At 46.0% G+C, this 20,381-nt stretch overlaps 1 protein-coding gene across 6 annotated transcripts in view; it reads right to left on the bottom strand.

Annotated features, from left to right (window-relative positions):
- Window positions 1-20,381, bottom strand: part of COPRS (coordinator of PRMT5 and differentiation stimulator) — a 187,030-nt gene that overhangs the window by 165,264 nt on the left and 1,385 nt on the right. For 5 of the 6 annotated variants that reach the window (XR_016443840.1, XR_016443839.1, XR_016443838.1 and 2 more), the window contains exon 4: window positions 19,754-20,032. Coding sequence is in view for 3 of the 6 variants with exons in the window: in XM_090060240.1 (XP_089916366.1) it covers window positions 19,754-20,032 (279 nt within the window). In the remaining 3 variants the exon portion in view is untranslated. Of the gene's footprint in view, window positions 1-16,135; window positions 17,569-19,753; window positions 20,033-20,381 lie in introns of those variants that run through there. The other variant, XM_090060238.1, reaches the window with a different exon arrangement.

The raw sequence follows: 20,381 nt of genomic DNA on the forward strand, positions 1-20,381 counted from the left end.
CCTGAGTTTAACTAGACAGAGCGAGGCGCCCCCGTTTCCTAGAGTGGGGGATTACACAAAGGAGCCTAAGCAAGAAGCTCAAACTTGTAACAGACCTTTACTGGGCTGTTATTCAGTAGCCCAGGCTGGCCTACCCGTAACCACCCAACCACATCTGTTACAGACTTGGGCAGCTCCAAACCATCCCTGAACAGAGTAGCTGCCATTTGGGTCCTGAGGAACAGCAATGGGATCCTGTATATCCTAAGGCTGAATCAAAGCCGAGGAGACGATACAAATGTTCTGCAGATGGCAGATCGACCTTGGCAACTCTGCTCTATATCTACAGCAACCCCAAATGAGTCAATGGAGTTATGTGAGCATAACTGAAATCCGAATCTGGCCCTTAAAACTGTACTGAGTAAAGGCCCTGAACTACCCCTCAAGGCTGAGGCATACCAAGTTAACTCACCCTGCCTGTGCTGTCCAGAGGCTTCCCCAGGAGCTGGGTTCAATATATATTTATACTGAACCTCCACACATTATGCAGCAACAAGCACAGACCCACATTTGGATCTGAGTTACAAGAGCACACGGCGGGAACTGCCTAACACGCTCTCTTTTGCTGCGAGTCATAAAGAAAATGAGCCTTGACAATAGTGAGCAAGGTCAAAAACCGGTGCTCTTGGCCCTGGCTAGGCAGGTGTGTTGCTGGCACAAGCCAGCTGCCAGGGTGACAGAGTAATCTTCATTGTAATTTTATCCCTTCTGCTTCACAGCGGTATTGTCAAATTCACTTTTAAAACCCTGATACAAGTGTCATTTTTTGAGCATCACAGGGGAAACACAGGAATTGTCATACTGAATCTTAGCCTGTTGTGTTGCAAATGGTTACAGTTGCACAAGTATAGTGAGGCACTAGGGAGAGGGAGTGTGTAGGCATCTGGCATCCAGCCTGCAGCCTCCCCCAGACTGGGATCACCTTGGTCTGGTGAAGACATGGGAAACAGTGGCCACCCCACTCCTCCCAGTCTGCACCTTCTGCAGATTAAAGTTGGGAAACAGGTGTTCTCCACTCTGGTCCTGGTCCCGGTCCCAGGAGGAAAGTAGAGTGAGCAGTAAGGCAAAGCCCCCAGTCCGGGGGAGAGGCAGAGAGCAGGGGTTGCTACTCCCCTCCCCACTGGGACCAGTTCAGGAAGGGAGAAGAGCAGTGGGGCAAAGGCCCCCACCCATTCCTCAGACCATGTCTGAGGAGCGGGTGGGCAGCGAGGAATTCCTCTGTTCTGCTCCAGGTGGCCAGGAGCTGAGTGGAAGGAGCAACACAGCAAACCCTCTGCCCACAACTCATACCAGGAACCCTGCTGCTCCTGGCCCAATACAGAAGGGGACTAAAGCAGTGGGACAGTAAGCCCACACATCCCCCAACCAGGCAGTCCCCAGACCAGACTGGGAGGGGAGTGTAGGAGCATTCACTCCTGCAAGAGAGTCTCTCTCACAATAGAGATTTTCTCGGTTGACACCAAGAAGATCTCTCTCCTGGAAGGGGCATGTTCCCCCCCAGAAAAATTGAATGAACGTTTACACGCACTCATAGTTTCTCCTGGGACAGCAGCAATTATCCCAGTAGAAACACAATGCTTGAATGTGAAGGAAAGCGCAGAATGGATAATTATAGAATAACCTACCCACGGAATTACCAGTATGATCTTCATTTAGTGGGTAGCTTATGCTCTAAAGAATAAGGGAATATTTATTCACCTAGCATTTCACTTTTATTTCATGTGACTATGGATATCTTGTAAGGTTGTGCAAAGCTCTGGTAGCAGATTCAATTCAGAGCAGATTCGGCTGAATTCGGAGGCCAAATCTCCAAATCCGAATCAATTCAGGAGACTAATTAAAAGGTCTGAATCGAATCGGAAACCTCTGAATCAATTCAGAAAAGATTTGGTGCTGCTTTGGAGATTCGGCCATAGACTAAACAGGCAGCAGTCCTCACCACACTGGACACAGCTGCCTCCAGCTGGTAAGTCTGTTGTGGTGGATGAAGCGGGGAGGGAAGGAGTAAGGGGAAGGGAGGGATTGGGGCTGGGACAAGCTGCCCAGCCGGGGTGGAGAGCGAGGGGGCAATGCCCTGCTACCACTTGTCCCCTTCCGCCTGGAGTAAGCTGCATCTGCATCGCCCCCCCTGCTCCCCGCCGGGCAAGCAGCAGCAAGGCATAGCCCCCAGTCTGAGCACTGCTGTGCCCATCCCACGCTTCTCTGCCTTGGCTGGGCAGCTTGTCCCAGCCCCAAACCCTCCCTCACTGTGGGGGCACTGATCCGCCCCTCCCCCCCCCCACACCTCTGCCCACCACAACAGACTTACCAGCTGGAGGCAGCTGTGTCCGGCATGGTGAGGACTGCTGCCTGTTTAGTCTGTGGCCGAATCTCCAAAGTGGCGCCAAATCTTTGGATCCGATTCAGCCTAATCTAATCAGAACAGTGATTCGAATCTCCAAAGCAAATCACTGTCCCTCCAAATCGGCCAAATCCAAATCCGAAGCACATACATGCCGCTTCACACAGGCCTAGTGTCTCATATTCAAATAAAATATCTCATTCTGATTTGAACGCTGGTCATGGTCATGGCTTGTAGTTTCTATGACTTCGTGTGGCAATGAGTGCCACAAATCATTTTCACAAACGGCATCTGGAAATCTTTGTTTTGGATTAGGGCGAGGGGGAAAAAAAAAAAAAATTGGAGATTTTTCCAATAAAAAAAGGAGTTTGGCCAGGTACTTATCTGAAATGAAATTCAGTACAGCCCTGCAACTAGGAAGCCTCTGTAACCAGGCAACACCAAAAGTTGGAATTAAAATATATATTATTTTATTTGGCAAACAACAGAACTGGCAGATTCAGCTCCTAAAGAGAATAAGCTATTTCTCCCCATAGACATAGCTTTTCCATACACAAAGCTATTAATGGCACTACCAACAACCTCTGAGGCTCTTTACAACATAGTCATGCTGCAAATATTATTTTCATCTCACCCCTGACAAAGAAAATTTGCTAAATGGTTTCAACTTCTGCTATTACTGCTCCTAACAACTTTTGTACTGAGAATTAAGTGTCTGTGAATGTTCATTTTATATACAGAATACAAACTGGCACCCCTTTGCCACAGTTGCTAATTCCATAGTTGGCATTTAGAAGCAGAGATGGCCACAACCTTCAAAGTACCAGTCCAGATCCAAAGTATCCCAAAGTCTGCGGTTGTTCAGAGCAAAAGATAAACAACTGGCAAGAAGCTTCCTCAACGAAGCAACGCACAATGTAAAATCCATCTGCAAAGGTCCTTCTGGAAATCAGTTTTGAATATAAGAAGTGCTAAGCCAGAAGTAATATATTGCTTCCTGCTGTTGAATGGACTAAGGCAATCAGATGATGTCCAGCATTATCACTGAAGAATGAACTGCAACCCTCTGTGTGTCATGGAGATGGCAAATAACCCGAAAACAAGAAGAACTGTTTCATACAGTCACCATTTCCTGAAGACGGTTCTTATGGTGTTTCTTAATTATAATGTATTCTCTCTTCCCACAGAGCAACTGAGAGTCAACTCTTATTTCACTAAGAACTAGATCTTCACAAACTCATGGACTGTAGAGTTGGAAGGGACCACAAAGGATCATTGGGTCTGACCCCCAGCCCCTGGCAGGAAAGAGGACCAAAGTCAGATGACCCCAGCCAGGTGACCGTCATGCCTCCTCTTGAAGACCTCCAAATTAGGTGATAGTACATCTTCAGTCATGTATATTAATAAAAATCAGGGATTCACTTACAATCTAAAGCAGGGGTAGGCAAAATGGCAGATCCAGCTGATGGCTGGACTCCATTTCCCAGCAGCCCCTGCGCGCCTTACTGCAGGCAGTTTCCATGGAAACCCCAGCAGCAGGACTGTGACAGTGCAGGGCCAGGCTTTCCATGGAGACCAGCCCCAGCAGCACTAGCAGTGCACACGGCTGAGCGGGGACCTGCTCCAGGGCCAGCACTGGGATCTCGTGGTAGTGACGGTGTGGTCCAGAGCCGAGGCAGAACTGCAATCCACGGTCCGCATGTTGCGAGCACCCTGCCAGCGCTGCTGGGGTCGGTCTCCATGGAAACCCTGGCCCCACCACTGCTGGGGTCTCCATGGAAACTGGCTGCAGCAATGAAAGCAGGGGCTGCCGGGAAATTAAAGTCCATCACGGGCCCGAAGTGACACACAGGCTGGACTTTGCACACCCTGATCTAAAGTCATTTTATGAACATAGGATCCGTCACTCTGGATCAGAGCTCTGGTCCCTCCCGTCCTATCCTACACCAATGGGAGGGCAAGTACCTGGCACTTCAAAGGACGGCGCAGAGGAAAAACAAAAGCTCTTACTGTTCCTAGCCAATTAAACAATGCCGTGCTGGGGAAAGTCTCCCCTGCACACTACAGTGATAAGCTTCTCACTCTGTAAAAGCAGAGTACTCAATGTCTTGCTGGAACAAGCCCAATTAGCCACAAGTTCAGTCAGAAAATTATCCTACCACTTTTTTTTTTTTAAAGTTAACTGCAGCCTCTGACTCTTTCACTTTATTACATGAGGCCTCAGTAATTCTTCATTATTTCCATTGATCCTGACATACAGAACATGTAAAGTGCCTTTAAAGTAAAGTGTAAAGAGGAGATAAAGAAAGAGGAGATAAAGACTCTCGGGGTCTAACCACGTCCCCGAAGTCAAGAACAATTGCAGCTGATCTCCACTGAGCTTCTTCCACTGAGAAGCTTTTGCTCCAAAGGCTGCTGAACTCTGGCCACATACACTCAGCCCCAGCTGGATCTGGGCATTTCACCTCTTGGTTATCACCCAGATAAAAATCTTAGATTCATAAAGTTTTTCTTTAAGCACCCTGGGCAAAATATTGGGGTTTGGGTTGACAGGCAGCGGTCAATTTTGCCTCAATTCATCTGGGGGATATTTTATTTATTTTCACAGCTGATGTAGTAAGTTGCTGAAGCAATAGCACCCATGTTCCCCCATCTCTCACTGCAAGCTTTTATTCCCACCGTCAGTGTAATGCTCCCAGCAGTGCAGAATGAACCCCAGTCTCTAAGCCCGTGACTCTCAGCCAGGGTGTTGTGGCACCTTGGGATACCTTGAGATCCTTTCAAGGGTGCTGCGGGGTGCCACATCATGTTAGCACTGTTAGGTTTGCAAACATGATACACCCAAGTTAAACCGAGAGATTTCACTAGAAATCCATAGATGTGGTCTTTCTGAATTCTCTGCAACAGAAATTTTTATTTCTATTATTTTTCTGTAGGCAAAATAAAAAAGAGAGAGTGAAAACTAAGAGTTAGCATTCTCCCACGAGTCTAAAAAAGATTAAGAACCAGTGATCTAAGCCAGGCAGGGACAAGACAAAACAAACACAAGCTCTCAAACACTTAACTCTCTCTGAATATTAAATCCCTAGTTGTGAATTAGAAGGCTGCACAGTGCTCAATTCTGGCATCAGCTATAAAACAAGATAGCTTTGCCTGTATGTCCAACTTCAGCTCAGTCTCAAACCCTTCCCTCTCCACCCAAGGAGAAAATAATGATGCAGCAATCATATCCAGCTGTATTTTCCTTGGGGCTCTTGGAACAAAGATAAGGACCTAGGCTCAGCGAGTCCACAGGCTAAGGAAAGGTATGAAAAGGGGGGGAAAAAGTCCAAATGTTCTTCAGAGCAGTTTAGCTAAATCTGGAGCACGCAGGGTGTTATGTCTGGGATTTTTAAGACAGAAGACTATCAAAAGCCTATGTCATCCTGCTATCAACCTGTGATGGCATGAATCATCCAGAATATTTAAAGATAATACAAGTATAATTAACACCATTTCATCTTCCCTTTTTGTTCACCAAAACCAGACCCTGGTGGACAAGCTAAATTGTGCAATTTTGCTTAACAGAAAACAATTCAAATGAAAAATGCCATTTGAACAGCCTTGTTGCCCCCCCATATTGTGTCAGAAAACATTAACCAAAGTGGGATAGATTTCCTATAAAATTGCACCATCATATTGAACAATTCTGTGACAAGTAACATTTAACAGAAGATGGGAGAGAGAAAATAGGGTTGGAAATTGCAAAACTAGTCCCTGGTAAAACCATTTATTGCTGACATTCAGGGACCTATCACCATATGCAGCAATGGGGCTAATTAAATCATACTCAATGCATACAACAGCAAAGGGGATGGAAAATTTGTCCGTGACCCTACTAAGACAACGGCAAAGAGGAGTCAGAGCCACCAAGGACAGCTATGATGATGCCACCAAGATGATTTTTATGGAAAACTGTGCTGCTATTACATGCCTATTCTAAACTGAGCAGACCTGACGCAGGCACAGCAAAGTAACAGCTAGGCCTACAAGCTGACTGCTGCAAGCATGTTGTACTTGAGAGGGAGAAAGGCTTGGCCAACTGAGCGGCAAGCGACTGTTCCTAGATTGCAGAAATCAGAACGCAGGTGCCGAGAGCTCGGTAGTAGAAATTCAAAATGGGCAAGAATGAAGAGGCCTCCCTGTTAATATTAGAACAGGGAAGACACTTGATAGGTCATGAAGAAAACAGATGGCACATGCAGCATTAAAATAGCACTGGACAGTGAAACAGAAGCAGGGACAGCTTCAGAGCTACGAACCGCTAAAAATAATTCTCTCTCATCAGCATTACGTCCAAGGTAACATCCTGCAAGCAGGTGCAGCCAAAATGTTATATTGTGGAACAGGCTGCATGGCAAGGCAAGATCTGTCCAAGCAATTAAATGTTTGTCTGAATCAGACAGGAAATAACTGAATAAAGCCTTCGGGAGCCCTCCTTGTGGGCTCTGGTGATAAAACTAGCAGGAAGTTGTTGGTAGACGAAATTTCTTGAAGGGAGCCCTCTGAACAAACCCCCGTGTTTCTGCATTGCCGTGATGCATCCAGAGCGCTGTACTGCATCCGTCTCCCAGACTGAGAACACGGCGTGTGACCTCCCTTCAGAGACCAGCCAGGAGTCCTTATTCAGCCAGACAGACTGCCAGACAGACTCACGAAGGCTTTCCAGTCTCTTCCAGCTTAAGGAAATGAAAGACAGAGAAGGCATCCCCCCTACTTCTTTTATATGCCAAAATGGCATCACTATGCCATCGGGCTGCATGCATGGTGATCTCCCATCTTCACAGGACCCACAAAGCCAAAAGGAGTCAGAGAAAAAAAAATGATTAAGCATGTGATATTGTAGCCAACTGGGGAGCATGTGTTACAGGTGTCACTCTGTGCCCTGTTCCCAGAGGAGGACAGTTACAAACCCAGATGACCATCCTGGACTCTTAGCTCGAGCTGTAGACGTTTAGGCTTAGCGCCGGTGGTTTCTGGGTCAGCTCCTTGAAAGTCTGAGAAGATGGCAGCTGTCACAATATTGCAAGCCCATATATGTGTTCGTTTAGCTGGTGCCAATATCTGGGCTTTGTATTGGAACAAGAAACAAAAAATAAAATACATGTGAGCCCAAAAGCAGCCCCTGGCAAACAACAGGCAACAAAGGAAAAACTCTAGAAAGAGGAAAATCTAGCCCAAAAAAGGGGAGGACAATATGGTCAAACATGAGATGAATCCAATGAAAAAAAGCCTAGTACCTGGCTTTGAAGAGACTTATAGAGTGAATGCTGATGCAACAGGCTCAGGATGGGAGTTACACACATGGATCTTCAGCCAGGAGCTGGAATCCAAGTTCAGCCCAGATGAATAAAAAGCAATTAAGTCAAACTCAGTGGCCCTGGAAGAAGAGGGGCAAGGAACCTAAATCAGGTATTATCTTGACCACCAGGAAAATGTTGAACTGGATCCTCCAGCCCAAAAGCAGAGCGCAGATCTCAGATGCCACCAGGCATGACCACCTCCTGCACAGCCAGGCTATGCCCTCTGCCAGAGGGGCAGCCTCTGGCTCACTATCCAAGGGAGTCCAGTCAAGAGCTTTTAACAAAAAATTTAGTCTGAAGGTGACGAAGACATGGTCGATTTAAGAAATATGGAGACTCTAATCAGGATTATATAATTGAGGGGGGAGGGCCCTGGATAATTTGAACTCACAGATCTGGGAAGAAATTACCTCTCATTGCCAGCCGAAAGAATATGTTTCATACAGGCAATTTCCAGTGCAGCAATTCAGAAACCCAGACAACACCAGAAGGCGGGGAGCACTGGAAGGTGAGGCAAAAAGAGCGAACTGAGGAGGCGTCTGAAGCAGTTTTGGTACCGGAAGGGTAGCAGTCTGTCCCAAGGAGAGGAGGCCACCAACGTGCCAAAAGGCACTAAACTGAGAGCAAGGGACACTGAACCATCTTCTGAATCCAGTTATGAATGCAGCTGAGAAAGTGCCTGGGGTTTGCCGACTAGCACTGTGGCTTTTTTACAAGTCCTGTCTTTGTGCAATTATTTGGATTGACCTGTCTAGCCCAAAATAGGAAAGGCAGCCTCCAAACGTGATATCCACAGACAGAAGCAAAACCCTCAAGCTTCCCCATCGTCATCGTCCCTACCCCTCACCTAAAGGAAGAAACGACTTTCGCTTATTTGCTTCCCAGTTCTTCAGAGGCTCCATACATTTCTTACGGAGCAGGGTTAGTTATTTGCACTTCTGGCAACCCGGGCTTACAGGACCCGGGCAGAGGCTGCTCCCTGTGGTGAGAACTCGCATTAGCTTCTTTCCACGTGCGAGGCAAGACAGCGCCCTTCAAAAAGCGCATCACTCATCTCTAGGCCTGAAGCAGTGTTGCAGACCTAGTCTGGTTTTCTCCCAGGGAACCCGAGAGACTTTGGTGAAACTCCATGTGAGCGCACAGGTCCGACGACGGATCCAACTGCAGATAAGACACCGCTCTTCAGAAAAGATCTAAGTTAACCTCCCAGCATCTCACTTTCTTAGGACCTGGTTGCCTACACCCTTAATCCAACCATAAAATAAGAGCTTACAAAAATCTCTTAAACCAACATAGTAGAGAGGAATATTTCTCGCTACTACATAAATTAGCACATGAAGTTCTCTGCCTGTATCATGCTGCTCAGACTAGATGATTGTAATGGTCCCTTCTGACCTTAAAGATTACAGATTTTAGATATTCAAAAGTGTTGTTTTTTTTAAAAAGCAGATCTGCTTTCCTCCTCCTTTCCCCCAAGTGGGGGTAAATGGAGCTTGTGAATTATAATTTAAAAATCAAGTGGTTTTACAGGCCCCAGGTATGTCCACTAAAACGCACAGAAATACCTGGAGCGGCAAGAGGAACAGAATAAGGATATGCTTGTTGGGCAGGGAAAGAAGGAACCCACAGATCCACTGGGCAAATCTCTGACCTTTTCCCCTGACCTCCCCCCACCAGCCTCTAAATACAATTGTTCCATCCTCACAACAATATAACGTTAACTAGGCCTGAAAACAGAATAGGCACAACATAGGCAACAGAGGAGCTTTTCATTGTTTTCCCCCTAAAACCAAACCCGAAGCCCTCTCTAATGCGCTTCAAACCCAACAGAAAAACAAATACCTAGGGAGGGGCTGTAAACATCTAGGGTGCGATGAAAATTTCCTTTTGTGTGGCTTAATAGCATTACTCTTTACCCATAGGTAAGTTTTGGGGGCTTTAAATGAGTTTGCATTATCACTAACTAAACAGCATCCCCATGTAGTTTAGTTTACAAAGGTGCAACTTGGAACATTGCAGCCCTTAATCCATCAGCTTACCCCATGGCCGTGAGAAGTGGGCAGCCTCTGCTGACAAAAAGGATCAGGCCCCTCAATGCTTCTGCCTTCAGCAGGTACCTGCAGCCACCAGAATAGCTGGGGCCACCCGGGCAGGCTCCACCCAGAATGAATGAATAAATGAATGAATGAATAAATAAAAGAAATAAATAAAAAGGATCGAGCCCTTGCCGCTTCTGCCTTCAGCAGGTGCCTGTGTCCACCAGGACAACATCATGTAGGTGGTAATAGAAAAATAAAAACCACCGTTTCAATTAAAAGGTCACCATTTCAATTGAAGGGGCACTGACTGCAACCCCGAAGGACTGAACCCCCGTCACGTGTACAAGCGCCCCTGCAGTTCAAGCCCTGATCTCGTTCTGGAAACTCCACAGGGGACTGCCAAGCGGGACGCCAGGCCATTAGAAACTAGAGCAGGGGCAGGCAATTATTTTGGACAGAGGGCTGCTTACTGAGTTTTGGCAACCCACTGAGGGCCACATGACAGGCAGCCCAGGGCAGATAAATACTAATTTTCTAAATTTCTTAGGGACCCCGTGGGCTGGATAGAATGGCCTGGCAGGTCGCATCTGGCCCCTGGGTCACATTTTGCCCACCCTGAACTAAATTCAGACCATCAGCTCCCACACGCCACTGCAGAGACATCCAACTGCTGTGATTTCAGCCACTACACTACTGACCCAGGCTAAAACCCACAACCTGACTGAGACTTGATTTTCAAGGCTGCTTACTACCAGTGCTTCAAAAAAAGAGTGGGAGAGGCTGGGTTTTTGGGGGGTTTTTTGTTGCGGGGGGGATAAGAGGGGGAAGAAATAAAAATAAATAAATCAAACCCCAATTATAAATGTGAACACTTACAGGCTAAGCTCAGCAAGGGAATGTAAACACCCTTTTTATCATTCATCCTTAAGTGTCAAAAGAACCATCCATAACTAGGGGTTGAAGGTTCAATTAAGGCTGTCACCCCGGCCAGAGAAGCAAGACTCTGTCAGCTGCAAAGTGATACTTTTTTTTTTTTTTTTTTTTTTTTTAACTGACACTGTCCAAAAGTACTGAAATTAATCAGTTTGTGGAAAACCCAGCATAAAGGAACAATCACAAGGAATCAAGCCAAATGTCATCCCTGGCACCTGATGGAGTGACACCAAGTAGCAACATGGCCCATTGCATCTAAGGCCTAACATGCACAGCACTAGCAGCATTTTAGAGACAGGGCAAGTCCCTGGGAGAAGCAAAGCCTTAGCTTTAGCACAAAGCTGCCACAAGCATGGCTAAGTAGCTGTTATGGGACAGACACTCAGCTAGTGAAAAAGAAATAAATAAAATCAACAAGCTACAACAATTTCTACCAGGTTAGAATCTGTCCAACATGGTTAACGCTTTTTTCACAGCTTAAGTTAATATCAGTGCTGTATACTCAGGAGTGCAAATTGTAGCTACTCCCCCCCACAAAAAAAAACATTAACTAGGAGTAAATGGGCATTCCCAGTATCATCCAGCAAAACGATACTGGCTCCAGTACAAATGTGTATAATGCAGACCCACACAGGGATGAGAACTGCAAATCTGCAAGTTGCCTGTCCCCCACAGGCTACAGAAACTAACCGGACAGCCTCATAAAATGACTTTTAGGACCCTGGGGTTTAAACTGGAGTCCTTGGAAGCAGCAGATGGTCATGATGAGCAGCTGCCATAAGTACTTCCCCTCAAGTCTGTGAAGTTATTGCAGCAGAGGCAGTTTCTCAACTCAAAATCTCAGGCAGGCAGGTTAATTGGGATGAGGAAACAAGAGACTAGCTGATAACAACATAACTAAAAGTTAAAAAAAAAAAAAGGCAAATTAACCAGATTTTTGTGATCATCTGGCAGCAAGGAACCCCCTCCACAATCTGCTCCGTGAGTTAAACCCTGTATGTAGTCAACAGGAAACATGAACACATTTCCTTTATAATGCATTTCCTCCTATAAATCATCCCCTATAACTCAAAGGCAGTGGCAGATGCACCCAAAACAAGTTTTATATTCCTTGTCAAGATGTTCCAAGAAAAGATTCCAAACATGCCAGTAACAACTCCTAGGTCCTGCAGAGAGCCCTTCATCCCGTGACACAAAGAGGCAGGTGGCAGCCCTCCAATTTGTAAACTAGCAGAAGTAAAGCATGATGAATGAAGTAACTTGCCCAAGGTCACAAAGTAAAGCCGTGGCAGGATCAGAAGCTGAACCCAAGTCTTCTGTGCTTAGCCACCAGCCCACACTGCCACGCCATTTGAACTCCAGCAGAGAAATTAAATTCCACTAAACTCCTGCAATCTGAGCAATGTCTTACTTAGCACCTTCTTCGGGAGTGCAATCTAGCAAAGTAACATAGGAAAGCTGAACCTAAAAAGCTTTCATCATGCTGGTACATTTCTCAGAACTAGCTCATGTAGCATCATGTTTCTTCCGGCTGCCAAATACTTATGGCCCTGATCTCACAAAAGGGCCCGTCAAGGAAGTCACTTGCATGCACAGATTTGGAAGGAACTTCACGAGGCCATGGGGCAACACCCTGCCTCTCTCTCTGCCCAAGCTCTTGGATCAGATGCTACTTTCTAATGTTTTTAATGTAAAGGAATTGACTTACAATGAGATATTTGTGTCAACTGGAGAGACAGGTTCAAGTGCAAGACTCATGCTGGAGCTTGAACCGTCCAGAGGTGTTTGGAGCTAGGATATTTGCTTCACTAAAGGAATGCCGTACTGTGTCAGGCCAGTGGTCCACTTACCCAGCATCTGGGCTCTAGCAGTGGCAAGCAGTAGGTGGAGACTATATGGACAAGACAGATCTAGTATAATCCACCCCATCATGCCCTCCATGGCATCGATCATCATTGGTTTAGGGACAGACCTATCCACCATGAATCCACCTATCAACAAACCTATCCACCATGAATTCATCTAGTCCCTTTTTGAACCTGACTATACAATCTGCCTGTCCAGCCACCTGTGGCAATGAATCCCACAAGTTGATTATATGCCATGTAAAAAAAATAAATAAAAAAAATGCTTCCTCTCATTTGTTTTAAACCTGTTCATTTCAGCAGACGGCCTCTATTTCTTGCACCCTGGGACTTGGTGAATAATAGCTCCCTATTCTATTTTCATCCTTCAAGATTTCACAAGATTCTACATCTTCTATCAGCCTCATCTTTACAAACCTCCCGATGCAGCATCTACCCCATCCCCGTGGTCATCTCATTGGCCCTTCTCGATGTCCTTTCTATTTCTGCTATGCCCTTTTTCAGCTTGGGAGACCAGAACTGCACCCAGCATTCAAGATGTGGGCACACCATGGATTCATAGTGGCATAACAGTATTTTCCATTTTGTTTTTTATTCCCTTCCCAACGACGCCCAACATTTTAGTGTCTTTTTTTGGTCACTGTCACACGACGAGCTGATGTTTTGAAAGAATGACTATAATAACTCCACGTTCCCTTCCTTGAACTGTAAGAGAGAGCTCAGAACCCAGCATAAGTAAAGTTGAGGTTATCATTTTTTATTTATGACTTCATATCCTCTGAGAAAAGTGCCTTTTAAAGAAGTCTGTGCTTGTGTTTCAAACCACTGTGTTCTGAGGATATTCAAATCCCAAGTCTTACACTGAGCCCTCCTCTAACAAGCAGGTCCTCAGAGGTACAAAGTCAGCTTTTTTGCCAACTTCCCACAAGGAAAAACTCTCTTATCTCTGCTGGATAAGGATCATGGCTTAAAACTCCGTATTTATTTTCAGCTGACTAGTTTTACACTAGTAGTGAACAGAAAACTATCATACATTCTTTCAGTTTCCTGTCTCATAAAAATATACCCAGACAGCTCAGCAAAGGAGCCACTTACCAAAATTCCCACAGCAAGTTCTCATGAAATGAAAAGGCACTTAAGATAGATGCACCTGATTCCAAGTAAAAACCACAACAGTTTAAGACCTAGACGGACAGTCAAATGAGATGCGTCTTCCATTTATAGAGAACATGAGAAAAGGTTTGCAGAGCAATACGCATTGATTACTTTTCAAAAGAATTCCAATACCAAGCTACATAACCCTATTTCAATAAGGTCAGTTTAATCGATATTACTTTTAAGCGTAATTTCTAAAGAAAGATATTTAACCTTTATAGAACTCTGTTAGTTCCAACTTTTTTTATTCCTGTGGGTGCAGTATACTACAGTAGCAACAGTACAGTTTTTATTCCTGCCAGGTCAGTATACTACAGTAGCAACACATTAAGCCAAAGATCATGCAAAATCTTTCTTTGTTCAGGTTTTTGTTTGGTCATTTGTTTTTTGTTTTGTTTCCCAAGTGAAATACATTTTTCAAAGCTGTTAGTGCAATTTCAGGGTGAACTTTGTTTGATTTTGTCTTTTTTTTTTTTTAAAAGAACGAGTGCTGTAAGTCAGGTTTACAGTAGCACAGCAGAGTCAGGATAAGCCCAGATCCAGGATGTGAAAAAAATCAGCCCCAGATCTGAAACTTGCTGCCCAAGTCTATGAGCCAATAAAATCAAATGTACAGACTGGACTGGCTTTTGCTGCCCTCTGCAGAACAACACTGGGTACTGCCAGCCACAGTCAAAGGTTAAGTGTGAAATGAAAATACCAAGTGGCTTTTTGAATGTAGCCAGTGAGATGCTTGAAAGCAGTTGTGCTTTGGGCTGAATTTCTATCCTCATGGTTAAAACAAAATAAGTAGATGACTGAATCTGAGAAGGTGGGCACCTTCAATTCCCATTTTACTCAAAGATGACAGCTGCGTCTAAAAATCGCAAAGCCATCACTCCCCATAGAAAACAGCGCTTTACATTGCGCCACTAATAGGGAAGTAATTTAAAGCAGAGCAAGACCCATTACCCTACCCTCAAGGGCACAGCTCTTGCTTTCATGCCATGCAGAGGAGGAGCAGAGCATGGGGAGCCCATACAGCTGCGCTGTGCTCCATGTACATCATGCATATTTCGGGGGGCCGGTGAGCGAGTGGCTGGGGAGCTTCATGGACAACTCCTCCATGTGGAGATGGCATGCAAGTAGTAAGCCACATACCAAGAGATGGATTAAGTCAAGATAGGTGTTGCTTTCAGAATCAATCACTATGAATTTGTTAGAACTAACACTGAGGTCCAAGTGTTTGCATGTATTTTATAGATGAATCGCTGGTGACCAATCAATAATAGATTCACTTTTAAAAGTTTTTCAGTTAAGAGTGCTACCTATTTGTGTAACAGGGCCCCTAGCCCATTACTAGGATGGGAGGGGGATCCAGGGGTACCTGGCCCTTTTCCCCTCCTTCACCCCCCTCCCTCCACCTTCTTCTCTCTTACTTTTTGTGCGTTTGCTGATACATCCTTTCCCTGGTAGAAGTCCTGTCCCCCTGGTTTCATGGGTACGGTCTCCCCCTCCTCCCTTGCTTCCTTCCACTTCAACTCTGCGTCTCCTCTGCCTGTGCCCTGGTGGCGACGCCAAAGGCAAGCTCACAGGCAGCAGAAGCAAGACGACCACCAAGACCCTGCGGCAAGCAGAGACTGATGACCCAGGGAGGGGAAGTCAAGGGGTCACAGGACCAAGAGAGCTCCACATAAGCCCAAGCCTCAGGCCAGGGCGGGCAGTCTGGCTGTGGAAGCTGCCAGGGACAGATCCTTCTCCGAGAGGCATGAAAACTGGAGTCCAGACTGCGGTGGCAGCCCCGAGTGAAGAGAAGCTAGGATCCTGCATAGGAAGCAAGCTAAGTACCCTGGGCACTTTCTGCTTTGCTGTCTTTTCTACTTGGAGCCTGCCACCAAGAGGTGTGGTGAGCCCCATGTGAGACAATCCCTTGAACCAGGACTGGTGCTTGCTTTTTGTGGTTTTCATTTTCTCCCCGCAGAGGGCCAGGTTGTGCCTGTAGGGGAGGTGGAGGCCACTGAAAGGGGGTGACTGGTGATGGGGAAAAACAAGACTCAAGGTCCTTAGCTGCCTACGTAGTGGATATTGCAGATGCTCGTACCTGAAGTCACAGGGTGAGACCAGAGCTGAGCCAGGAGCTTGCAGCCCTGAACAGGAGGCCCCAAGCTGGAGGGCTCAATGAGAGTAGGACTGGGATGAGGCTGGGATAGAGCCGAGGCAGGGACCACCTCCTCAAGAGCATGCCTTGCCCTCTCTGCATCAAGATGTAAATAGGGGAGAGACCAGAGGGTGTAGGTGCTAGTAGGTCCCTAGAAGCAGGTACCTTGCAGCAGCACTCGTAAGTGGCCTACAGTTTGCTAAGCCTTGATGACTTTATAGAATACTCATGCTCAACTACCAGAAGTTTTATCATCAACTTTAAACAGTTAAACCAAGAGTGCGCACTCTTCATGATCTCAATTTTATTGCCACGTAAGCAAAAAGGAATTACGGAGATATGAGAAATAACACAAGTCTGTTGATACCAAACAGCTCATCTGCTCAGTCTACTTATCACAAGGCTGTTCATTAGAATACAAGTAAATGCAATGCAAGTATTAGGAGGCCACAAATATACCTCTGCTCCCAGCACAACCACTGGTTTGCCTGAGGCTGTCGCTGTAGCTCTGTTTTCTCACTGCTGGGGGGGAAAAAACAAAAAGCAAAAACCATAACTTGGCTTCCTGCCTATCAGCAGCATTGTGAAGCGTAATCCAAACATGTCTGCAAGGTACACTGGAATGTCTTACAGAGGAAGATGCTACCGAAGTACAAATATTTATATAACAGCGTGTTTGGCCATACAAAGATGCCGTGACATATCATTAGAAATAAAAAAGAACAAGATAAACCCATGTGAAGGTCCCTGCTCTGCAAAAGCTTTCAGTGGGAGACAGGGTTTTAACCAACACAGGTTTTGTGTGTTTAAGGGTCCGATTATTTAATACTTATTCATGCAAACAGACCAACTGACTGCATGTGCGTGTAGCCGTACAGGTAAGCTATAAGGGCTTTCACTGATGCATTTGGTTCTGCAGTTCCACCCATTTGTATTGACAGGTACAAAAACAGAATTAGTGTCTAAGAGAAAGCAATCTATATTTATTATGGACAATGCTGTCCAACACTAGATTCCTCTTAGGACTCAGAGGACCCAGATTTCAGCACATAGCAAAAGGATCCCATTGTTTAGGATGCAGAATGTGGAAGAGGGGACAGAACATTTAATGCTAGCCAAACTCAATTATTAATACGTAATAAAAGGGAAAGAAAATAAAAATGTCACAGCAGTGATGGAGGGACCAATGTGTCAGAACTGGTTAATCTAGCCCTCGAGCCAAAGTTCAAATAAAACAGTACTTCCCAGACATCAATAAAAGAAACAAACAGACTAAAAAAGAACAAAAATGAGGAGTTCTACAGAACCACATAGATCCCCAAGGCTAATCTTCAGTCCGAAATCATAAATCTTTGCTTCCTACAAATCAAGTGCGGCCTGTCTATTTGTTCAATCATATTCTCAAAGAAAGTCCTCGGTGAAGGTCTGGCATTTCTGGCCTTATTTAAAACACAAGCAAAATGTAACGTTGTCACACGGCCCCATCGCAAGCACGCAACACCCAGTTCAACTCAGAGACCAGTCGCTGCCCTCCCAAAGGGGGAACCTCACTCATCTGCGTCATCGAACTGGCCAATCTCAGAGACTCTATTTGGTGGCTTCAAAGCCAGAGGAAGAGGATGGTGACCAACTGGGTTGAACAATAACTCTTCTTGCCACGCACCTGGTGCCACCAGATTGTTTTCTTGAAGACTTCCCCAGTGGAGATCTTCAGCATCTGAACAGAATTTAAAGAATAGGCGAGTGTTATTAAACGATGCGAGGACACCTTCCAAGCCAAGAATCACACAACCCGATTTACCAGTTTAGGTTTCACTCACCAACAAAAACGCCTATGAGATGGCAATTATCCTCTTTCTGCAGATAGGAAACTGATTGCGCGGTGCTTCAGCTGAGAACGGAGTCCAAATCCACCCTTCCTTACGCAGCCTGATAGGCCTGTACACCTACAGCATCCCAACTTTCTCATTGTCCTATTTCTGGGACCCAACCAGCCACCCTCTTTCCTTTCCTGCTTCCTCCACACTGTTGGCAGCACTCAAGGAAATGTCTGGTGATGGGGTCACAAGGGAGGGGAGCTAAGGATGGGAGGAAGATCCTGAAGAGGCCAGTGCTCATCAGCTCATTCCCTAGCATAGAATTAGAGTCGATATCCTAACAAACTTGACAAGAAGAGACAGCAGAACCTGCTGTTCATGGGCAAGGGGGTTAGTCTCAGCAAAGGGAATGCCAACTGCCTGCTGGCATCAGCCATCTAAGGGTACAGCGAGCAAGAACAAGCCACGTGACAAACCACGCAGCATTCCCACTGCCAGGTTTTCAGCCATACTGCCAAGTGAGACACCAAAGCAGACCCAGAGTAAAGAAGAAAACGGATGCAGGGCTGACCAAGCAGTGGTTTAACCTAAAGGGATCAGACTCCAGATGCAAGCTCACCGTCCTTTGCCAGCTCCCAAATCATAGTGCCAGAGCTTCCATCCACTACTGGGCTTGTGAGTAACTTGGGGCAAACAAATCGTGGGTAAGACGTGATAAACACATGGAAAAACTCTTGTGCAAACGGCTAATCAGGCCTGTAGTGGGACCAAACATTGAAAGAACCTCACAACACTTACCCTCCTCAGCTGCTGAGGCTCATCTCTAAGGATACACACCAGCATAAGTATCCTCAGTCCCTTAACTAACCCAGCACCGACCACAGCTATGGCATTTCTGCTATAATTGTTACAAGGCGTCTATAGAAATGCAAGGCAGATGTCCCAGATTCATCTGCTGTTAACCTCTGGAACATGACTGAATACTGCAGTCGCACACAAAAGGAAAAATAAATGACACCAAACGGATCAGCCTAAAGAATCAATACCTCCTCAGCAAAGGGGGAATTGTTTTATTTGTACAACTTCCAAAAGAGATTTGTGTAATGACAAGGAGATAAAACAAGTGGACTAGCCTACAAACACTCAGGTAGGTTATCATGCATTATTTGCTGAGTGCAGTCAGTCTGCTGGGTCCCCCAGCATCTTCTATTAGTTCAGTTTAAGGTGCTCCACAAATTCAAAGTAAGAGCCCCCAAGCAAGGAACTGCAAGCAAAGAAAGCCATCCTGCAGACAAAGGCAAGGTTGCTGATGCGAAACCTCTTGTCCAAATCAACAGAATGGTTTACAAGAGCCAAAATTACTAAAATGTGTGTTACTGCTTGCCGGACTGGGCTCCAAACGAACAGACCTGGGCCAGAGACTAACACCTCTTGACACAACCCTGTAGGACCATCGTATGACAGTGACACGGCTGCTGACAAAGCCCAAGATGAGCCACTGAGAAGAATTACCCCGTAAGCAGAACCTGGGCCTTTAACTAGGGCACGCTGTTCCACCCGAGGTCAGGGCACGTCCATCCTCACTGCTTCAGCGTGATGCCGTGCAGTTTTGCTAACAAGTTAGAGAACAGATTTGTATAGAAGTGCTCAGATGGAGATGATCCTGCCTCAGGCAAAGGGTTGGATGATCTCTGGAGGTCCCTTCCAGCCCTCCTTATCTATGACTGACATGTGCACGCACACTATTTCATGATGGCTGAACAGCACCTGAGCAGCTACACACAGCTCTACATACATTTTCCCCGTACCACAGCATCCAATCAGTTATATCCCCTACTGCCTGAGGCAAAAATCAGAAAGATCCATTTGAAATCCATGTTTCTTTTGAATACCTAGGTACAACTGTGTATCACAAGGGCATGACACAGACATAAGGCAGCCAAAAACCAAACAAGTCACTACAGACACCATGAAGTCTCTGCCCAAAACAGGAGAACGAAGACCCGTTGAAAGAGACTCTCCAGCAACTTGCATGTCCCTACCGCCAGGCCGGTTTAGTTGGAGCACAAGCAAATCTGTACCTACCATATGGGTTACACTGGGAATCCTCCAGCTCTTTATCCCAATCCTCTTCCTCATACTCGGGATCAGTTTTCAGCTCAGGATAACATGCAGCAACAGGCACGCTGCCAACTTCAGTGTCCAGCTCCCATTCCTGAAGGTCATTCTGATCGTCAGAGTCACCGGTGCTTTCGGCAGACGACCCAGAGGTGTCTGTAGCCAACCCAGTGGCATCATTTTGACAGGAAGAGATACCGGGGAATCCTCTCTGTTGAGACTCGCCATCGGGAATGTCTAGAACATCTACAGTGTGACAGAAAGACCCAAAAAGTTACTTAGGAAATAAACTGGGGAGGTCACAATGCTTTAAATGCACAGTAGTTTGGCCAGCTGTCTGAAGATACTGTGCATAAAACAGAACTCGGCTGAACAAGGAATCGCCATCAGTCAGAGGCCAGGAAAACGACAGTGCTCCTGCCCGCTGTGACCACATCTGGAAACGTATACACCAGTTCATGAGGTCGCAACGAGATTCCAAAGGAAAAGTCTGGCAACACCAGAGACATGAATTCAACCAATTACAAAGGCATGCTTTCACACAACTCGCATCTGCACGTAGTTAATACCACCCCCATATTGCTTTGGCTGTCCA

This window comes from Crocodylus siamensis, chromosome 8 (assembly GCF_052110815.1).
Source record: "Crocodylus siamensis isolate JL-2025a chromosome 8, ASM5211081v1, whole genome shotgun sequence".
NCBI classification, from domain to species: domain Eukaryota; kingdom Metazoa; phylum Chordata; order Crocodylia; family Crocodylidae; genus Crocodylus; species Crocodylus siamensis.